Source organism: Pygoscelis adeliae, unplaced genomic scaffold, assembly GCF_000699105.1.
Source record: "Pygoscelis adeliae isolate BGI_AS28 unplaced genomic scaffold, ASM69910v1 Scaffold308, whole genome shotgun sequence".
NCBI lineage: Eukaryota > Metazoa > Chordata > Aves > Sphenisciformes > Spheniscidae > Pygoscelis > Pygoscelis adeliae.
The window spans coordinates 1,652,834-1,661,768 of record NW_008825306.1 but is presented as its reverse complement, the minus strand read 5'-3'; the positions used below and the strand labels follow the sequence as shown (position 1 = coordinate 1,661,768).

The following is an 8,935-nucleotide window of genomic DNA, read 5'->3' as shown; positions in this document are numbered from 1 at the left end:
TTTAAAAGACGTGTAGACGTGGTGCTTAGGGACATGGTTTAGTGGTGGACTTGGCAGTGCTAGGCTAACGGCGGGAGTCGGCGATCTTAAAGGTCTTTTCCAACCTAAATGATTCTATGGTCTAATGTCACAGCATTGTTTGTGCTATTGAATAAGACTATAACGTGTTCAGCGGTGCTTTGAAAAAGGAATGACTGAAATTAAAATCCAGCTTTATCATCAGTAGTTCTATTGTACTTTTTCTATTTATAGTTTAAAGTTTTGGGGATTTTTTTAGGTTGACATATATAGGCAGGTCAGACCAGTTGCATGTTTCTATGAAGTAATTCAGCAAACATCAACTGAAGGAGCAATTTAAAAGTCTGATTTCCTCAATGCGTGTCCAAGCACACTATTAGCAAAAGAATTAGAAGTGGAGATCAGGCTAAACTTTTTAAGACATTGGCATAAAGAGGTTTACATTAATACAAAATTTTAATTTCATGGTGGATGTAGGAGCAGCACTGAAACTTTTGTTGAGGAAATACATGTTTATTCCAAGTGGTGTTTTTAGACAGAGAGTATTCCTTATTCCTGTGCTCCAGACATCTAGAAAATGTAGTGTCAGTTGACATCAGGAGTTGCCTATTTTGAGACTTCAGCCAGACCTTACTTGTTCTATGTCTAACTTCTGGCAGAGCATTAACAGTAGGAATCACCAGAGGCCCTGTCCAGTGATATCTGTAGGTGGTCTAAGACTGTGCAGGGTATTGGAGAAACAGATTTTTAAAATACTTGATGAATGACTTGCTGGAATAACTGGGGAAGAGAGGTATTCCCTGTGAATAGAGGCCTTGGTTGTGAACTTCGTGGCACTTCAAATTAGTTGATGATTTTTCTACGGTTGCATGCTTTATTGTTACAGATTTATGCAGCTTTGCATAATGTGGTCTTAAGTAGTCTGACACCACCACATGTGCAAGAAGTCCCCTTTGGAAGATGGTAATGTCTGGCAGGTTGCTGGCAACTGATCTGTGATGCCCCGGCAGCTGAAATTGAGATGTGGTAGAGATGAGTCTTTCTGTTCCAGCATGTTCCTTGATATCTTAGGCTGTGTTAGGAAGGCTTGCCCATCACACTTGTCTGTGTACTCCAAACAGAGATGTGAAGAGGTAGAAATTATAATTTAACAAAGAAATTGAAACCAGGTTTCTATAAAGGCCCTGATTTCTGGCAGGTGAACCACTGAATTAATTTTCATTTTTGTTTTGGGTAGGGTTTTGTTTCTGTTTCAGAATTTTGGAGGAAGAATAATTTTTTTCACTGAAAAGCCAGGTTAAAAAAAAAAAAAATCTTCATGGAACACTTGGTTTTCTTTGTTTTCTTCAAGTTTCAAATTAAATTTTTTTTCAGAGGTATGTTTCTGAAACATTGTTAAATTTATCCTCAAGGAGTTGCTAGAAATACTAAATAAAATGAAGTATACTGTAGCTATGAACTTTGTGAGGTTTTCAAAATATTTACTTTATATATTTCAGAAGGCAAAATCTGCCATTTTAAACTCTTTGAATGCTTTTGCATGAAATAAAAAAAAAATCAAATTTTGGGGCTTCAATGTAAACTTCAAGCTACAGCCATAACATACAGCTGGTTTCTAAGTCATCGGGAAATAACTCTGAGGATATTGCAATTTAGAGCTCTCATATGGGTTTTTTGATCAGAGAACTAGCGCTGTCCATGCAGCGACAACAGACTGAGCTGTGTTTTGCCTATTACTTAACCTATGCAAATAAATTCAAATACATTTGTGACTCTAGTTATTTGAGCTGACAACTTCCATGTCTTCTGAGTTTGTACAAACTGGTCACATATTTATAACGTTTTTTTACAGTAGCCATTAAAAAGCAAATAAGGATGATAAATGGTTCAGATTCTGATGAAGCCGCCTAGCTTTTTGTGAATAAGCCTAGTAGGGCCCAGTTGAGGTTTTAAAAGTCGTCTTTTCGTCACGGTAAGTCAAGTAGTGAAATATAATCCACGGTCTATTCAGAGAGACAAATAAACACATTAATTATAATAGAAATTTTAGCTGTAACTAATTCATGTTGTTGCTACTCATCCCTGCTCTAAAATAAATGTTTTTATTTTGTCTGTACAGTAACATGCTTCAACAGAGAAAATTGATGCAGTTGTATGGTAAACTGTCTGCAAAATGTTGCCAAGCTGTGTCTTAAAACTTGAACAGATACACTGTGTTTCTGGTTGTGCACCAGGCAAATGACTGAAAGTGCAACTTATTACCATTGTAACACTTCCTTTGGTTTCTGTGGCACTGATACGCTGGCTTTTTTTCTTTCAGGTCTTATTAGAGGAAAAGAGTGATTAAAACCTCTGGTTAATGAAAAATAGTATATTCTCTGCAGTGCAGTTGGTCACTCACTTCTAATTACATGTCTCAGTTTGCGCTTGAGAAATCTTAAGAAAATCCAAAGCGGCAAATTACTTCCATGCATCATCTCCTGCCAGCTGTACTGTGTTGGAGGACCAAACTACAGGCTATTCAGTGGCTGTCAAGTTGTGCAACTTATCTGTGGGACGGATACTGAATACTTTACCTTGATGCCAAATGGTAGTTCTGCTTTTTTCTGGCTGGCAGATATTCATTGCCTTAAAATCATGCACCAAGAGGAAAAATTATTTTTGCTCTGGTGCCTCTACTTTCCTTGAATCTTTCTTCTCTCTGTAAAAGGGGAAAATTTAAATTGCATGCCTTACTCAGACAAGGAGGAGATTAGAGAGGAGAGGGAAAGATTTTCAGTTGAAGCCGAATAGACACGTGGTGATCACAGAGGGGGTTTGACCCAAGTGTCATACTGGCTTTGAACACTAGGGGTAAATACACTGTCCTTAGTGGAATTATGCTTGAATATAATTGGTAGGACCCTGTGACATGAATTAACTTCAGATCCTCTGGTTCCGTTCAAATCTGTTCATGAGAGGAAAAAAAAAAAGAGTAAAATCAGGCCAAGTTTTTTGCTTTTAAATTTCAGCAGCATTTTAATTGAGCAGTCACTAGAATAGAGACCGACACACAGAGAATCTGTGTTTGCCTTTACAGCAGTTGGTGTCTCCCACTGCTTGGCGGTGGAGAACAAATCCTGAGGGCGCAGGCCAGTGTGGGTGCTGCGGGGAGCTGTGCTGGGAAAGTCATCATACAGGTGCGGCAGCCACTGTGGATCAGCATCACAGATAACAGTATTTGCTAACACCTGATTTCCAAGATATGCTTAGTGCTGCATTGCTGCTGAGGTACCAGCAAGCAGTGTTTGGTCATTCTAGCTTATCTTTGGGTCTGCTGAGACTATGTCAGATCACAATTCTTCTATAGTTCAAACATGCAGTTGAAGGCAGATCTGGAAGGGACCTGAGCCAGATTCTGGTGTTGGCTGCTGTAACAACTATTACTATTGATTTGAAAATTATTCTAACATGAATATTTTGTCTGATGTACTGAAAACCCATGGATTTGTGTGAATCCCATCAAAGTCCATACTGACTTGGAAGACCTTCAGCACATGAATCCATGGCCTCATCTTCTCACCCAGCTGCTATCACACCAAAACTGCACCACGAATCCCAGACACCCAGAACCCAAAAGTGAACTAAGTAGGTTATCCGTCAAAATATTCCACATAGAGCCATATTTTTTCAGGGTAGGGTGGAATATCTTCTGTCTGAGAGCTCTTCAATACTACTGCTTGTAGGAGTGAAAAAACTAAGTGTTGTTCTGGTAGGCACATCAAGGCAATACAGCTGTAATGTGCGAGCATGGTTCTTTTCTCAAACAGAATCAGCAAAACCCTTGGCTAAGTGCAATAGTCAGATCTTCATTACTGGTGCTGCTTTCAGGAGACAGAGTGGATGTAGCTTGACCTTTTGCCTGACTCAGGCTGAATTTGCAGTGGTAACAGAGAAATTACCTTTTCACTTAGAATATTAATAGCAAATTTGATATGGAGAAAAGGTTGGGAAAGAATAAATATGGAAGCAGAAGGTGCTGGTTTTATAAGATAATTCTTCAGTGTTTAAATATATCAGGGTTTGGGGACTTGTTATTATAATTAAACAAGCAAACATAAAAGGCAGAAGACTATTTGGCTTTCCAGTGCATATTGAGCTGACGGTGGAAAAGGTCCTCAGCCCACAAATCCAGCAGGGAATATAAATGATGGATGATCTAAACTTTTACCATCAACTTTAAGTGTGATCGACAGATAGTGTTCCTGGCAAATGTCTGGAATTCAGCAAGCTGGGAATGAAAAATGCAAAGTACTGACAAACAAACAGCCACCTGCATTTCTCTAGCTTTTTAATCTTTCTTCAGAGGTAAGGTGAAATATATAAAGCCTGGAGTTATATGTAAAAGGAGGTTTTTGACTCAGGTTCTCTAATGCAGCAGATGTAGCTCCTTCACGTGCCGCTCTTGCCACCAATGGGGTGGCAGGAAACTGCAGGAGGGGGAGTGTTTTGGGAGTTACAAGTAGCAAGGGGAAACCGGGGCTGCTGCCACAGGTGAAGGACACAGTTGTGTCTTTCTGTGTTATGTGAAAAGCAGAATTAAATTTTGAAAAGGGTAAGATGTAACTAACTTCTGCTGTATGTCACTTCATGTGTGGGCAAAGCAGCACCATGCTGTTTGTACTTGCATTGTACTCATTATTCTTCATGTTACTGTGGGGCAGTAAAATAATTATTGTCATTTTAAGGTAAGGAAACTTGTCTGGAGATGTTAAGAAATATGTTTAGAAACGAGCTAGAATTCCTCTCCCTTATGCTTGGACTACCAGCTCTAACTGTTGCTCATCAGTGATGGCACATTTCAATACTTGACAGATTCCAGAGCGTTAATTAAAACAGTTGTTTAGCTAATTGCCTGGAAGATTGCGAGTAAAAGCATATTTATTCCAAAGGCAAACAATCCATTTTTACCCAGTGAAGCATATCAGTTTTTATGGTGCATAAAAATTGTTTCACTTCAATTTTGAATATATTGTGTGTTTGGCTGTCTAAAAGCTTTGTAGATGATGATCTATTTTAAGTGCATGGAAGCTTTTTTCTTAGGCCATTTTTAATATATCTCCTGAAAAAGCATATGTTTAAATAATTGAAAATGTGAAAAGTCTCCCATTAAAATGAAAAGTTGCTTACTGCACCGGGCTATTGGACTACTACTGTGCTTACTGATATGCAGCCTTTGTAGTATTTCTGGATGTTGGCACTGTCCTGTGTAAAGAGCCTAGAGGTGGAAGAAAGGGTATCATTGCGATGCCTTTGCCTAACTTTGTGGGGAAAAAATGGGCTTATGGAACAGGCGGTTTCAGTGTATGTATGCATTTAAAATGGAAATATAGTCTATGCTCCTCCGAAGTGTTCAGGGACTAAACTGGTCTCTGGCAGGTGGACTGCATAGGGCTTTTGTGGAAGACTGGGGGCACCAGTCTTCCACGGTGAAGTGGAAGAACCAGTGTGAACCACAGCTTGTTGCACTACAGCATAGCTTACCATCAGGCTGATAGCTTCTCCTCAAAGAGAAAACGCTTATCATCTAATGGAAGAGATTATGTAATGGTGGAAGTACAGCTGAAGGGCTGAGATGGGAGTTCTGGGTTTAATTTAGAAGTTTTCTTGACCTCTTTACTCATGGTAGTTCTCTTGACTTTCATATAGACTTTCATACATGACTATTTATTTAGGGAATGAAATCTAAGAGGGCCCAGGTGAAGTCAATAAACTAGTATATATTTTGATGCTGTGGCTTTAAGAATTGCTACGGGCAAAGTATTACTTATAAGACAAGGGACCATCTGGTCCATCCCTACCACAACTTGATAGACATTGTGAATGTATTTCTTTGTTGTTTGTCTTAAAAGTGATGTGCAGTGGTGATATAACACAGCAGAGGTTTAAGAGGAAAATATGGTTCAAAATAAGAACAGTGTAGTATTTCATTATCAACTGAATATTCTTATCTTGTTAGCATTATATGTCAGAAAATGGAAAAAAAAGAAAAAACTGTTATTCTGTGAAGGAGCTTGTAACTTTCTCCTGAACGCTCCCTTTTGTGCCCAGCCTGAGCTGGGGTATAACCAGTGGAATCCTGACTGGGGGCGGCTCCTCAGGCAGATTTTGGTATACTTGCCCTGCGTTGTAGTGCCCAGACTGGTGCAAATGCCCTCGTTGCAGTGTTCCTCAGTAGGGGTTTCACTGGCTGCCCCAAGCTCATAGAGACAGGTACGTGGGAAAGTTGTAAGGAAATGACGATGTTTTCTTTCTTCCAATGAATAACAGCTAAATATTCTTGCCATGCCAGTATTATCTTGGTGATAACTAATCTATACTCTTCTTGTTTTGGACTACATTGTCACCTTAAACCTCTGCTGTATTATACGGGGCACACATGCGCAACTACTGAAAGATTTTGTTGCGACTTTTACCAGCTGAAAAGCATTAGAGCCGCCAGAGTTGTGAGATCTGCTCTTTTATACTGTTGTAAAGATGATGATCTAGCGAACTAGGGCAAACTTACTTTAATACTGATATGTAATAGTGTTTCGTTACAGCCTGTAACTGCACTGACGTATTATACAAGGTGGTTTTATTGACACCATAGTGGGTAAAATTGTTAGCCACGTTAAGAAAACTCAACAACATAAATGTAAGAAACAAATCCTTTGTGTGCCAGTTAAAAGAAGCAAGGGAAAAAGCATTTCCTCTTAATTAATCTCTTTGAAAAGGATCAGAAGAGAACATGAACCAAGAATGAACCGCTTTTCTTGATTTTTTTTTTTTTTTTAGAGAAAACTTTTATTGGTATCTAAAGGGGACTTGTCATATGAAGCGCTTTTTGATTGTGATTTATTCTTATGAAATTTTGCTGGGCTGTTGTAATTAACAAAAAGATAGTGGAAAAGGTTATCAATGAATATTGCTAAGATATTTTTTCTCCAGACAGAATTTTTTTCTGATCACATAAAATAGAAGAACCTTGACTGCATAAATGAGATACATGTTCTTTTATATTTTTGGTAGAAATAGTACTGTTACTGAAAGCAATGCCGCTGCTTTTCTCTAGGCAAAGGAGATGTTTTTGGTGATGTGTTCTGGAAGGAGTCTACCCTCGCCCAGTCCTGTGCTAATGTAAGGGCTTTGACTTACTGTGATCTTCATGTGATTAAGAGAGATGCCTTGCAGAAAGTGCTGGAGTTCTATACAGCCTTTTCACACTCCTTCTCCAGAAATCTCATTTTGACCTACAACTTGAGAAAAAGGGTAAGTAGCTTTGATTTTTAACATACACCATATAAATGATCACTTTTAAGGACTGTCTGTATGAAAAAACTGAATTGCTTGAATTCTGGCATTCTTCATAGCCTCTCTTATAAGAAGGTTTTTCAGAGCTTGCTTGAGAGACGCTGCTAGCATGTAGAGTCAAAAGGCCATATGTATTTATTTCAGTGTTAGTTTTATAGGGAGCTGGGCTTGTGTATATGTGAAAGTATCTTACATTTCTATGAAGTGGACAAATTCCAGCATATTTGCGAAGTGTCATGTACTTGTGATAAACAGTGTTCACTACTTCCTGCAACTGTAGTTTGTAAAGCAGCTAAAAAGATGTTAGGGCTGTTGCCTGAAGTTACAAGGCAAGTGGAAGGAAAGGTATGAAATCTAATATATGGAACAGAAGTCAACAACAGAAATCACAATGGAAAAGTAATATGAACATGACTGATTCTATCAAGAGTTGTTTCTTTTAGTATCAATCACATTTTGGAATTACTTTGCTTATTTATAATGTTTCCATTTTCTTATCCTTGACTCTTTGGCTTTTTTCCATTTCTTCCTGCGTGCCGGTTCAAGTTATTTTGTCAAATGTGAATCATCATAACCTAATATCCCGTTTTAAATTCTCTGTGTAATCTTCAGTGAACCATCTCTGTAGAAATTTATTAAAACTGTAGTAGGTATAATTCAGTTGATATGATTTTATGATGCAATGTAGAAGACAATAATATTACATTGAAAATAAATATATTGGAGCACCTATACTTGCTTTAAAATATTATGATATAAAGATACTTGAGATCAGCTAAACAAATATGTTTGACAGGAGATTTTTTTTGTTCCTAAAAACAGTTCTCCATGGTAACTTCCAGGTGCCAAGTAAGTCCTAGATAAATACACCTGAAAAAATAGAAACCTTTTCATCTTTGAAATCTGTTTTGTAAAATTAGACTTTAAGCCTAGAGTATCAATTTTTTTTAATTTTTTTTTACCTATAGTTGGATACTGAAATTAAAATAGTGTGATGATGTTTTCTATCTGCATATGTTATCAATGTCAAAGAATTCAGCTTTTCAGTATTGGGCAAAGAAGAATGTGCTATCCACACTTTGGTCAAATAAATCAAAGCTCTGGTAGAAAATTGATTTAATTAAAAACTAAGAAGCAAACTTATACTTGAGGATTTCCTCATAGGACTTTTTTTTCAAATGGCATTGAGTTCCTGCAGGACAAGGAGAAGATATGCAGCTGCAAGAAGATTAAGAGATGTCCTGTTAAAAACTAAGTTTAAAAACCAGCTTCTTACCTGGTGTTAATTAATGTAAGAAATAAAAGAAATTAAAGAATCTGGTATTGAGATCACCTAAAGCATCGGTATCACTGACTGGCATATTTTAAAATAACACTGTGGGTAATGTGGTAAGATGTTCTAAGAATATAGAACTACTTTTTTTTTAGAAATAAACTACTTTTTAGAAATAACAAACTTTGAGGCATAGAAGGACCAACTCACTTAAAGCTCACAGTAATGCTAGCAGTCTCGCATCATTTTGGATCTGCTCTGAGCCAAAAGTCCCAATTTTAGAATCAAATGCCTACTCCAGAAGTGACACTC

General features: G+C 37.7%; 1 protein-coding gene across 1 annotated transcript in view; it reads left to right on the top strand.

The window, feature by feature from the left end:
* KCNH1 (potassium voltage-gated channel, subfamily H (eag-related), member 1) overlaps positions 1-8,935 on the top strand; it is a 180,965-nt gene that overhangs the window by 94,642 nt on the left and 77,388 nt on the right. Inside the window, exon 9 of the mRNA XM_009330208.1 lies at positions 7,112-7,308. Within this exon, the coding sequence (XP_009328483.1) occupies positions 7,112-7,308 (197 nt within the window). The remainder of the gene's footprint in view (positions 1-7,111; positions 7,309-8,935) is intronic.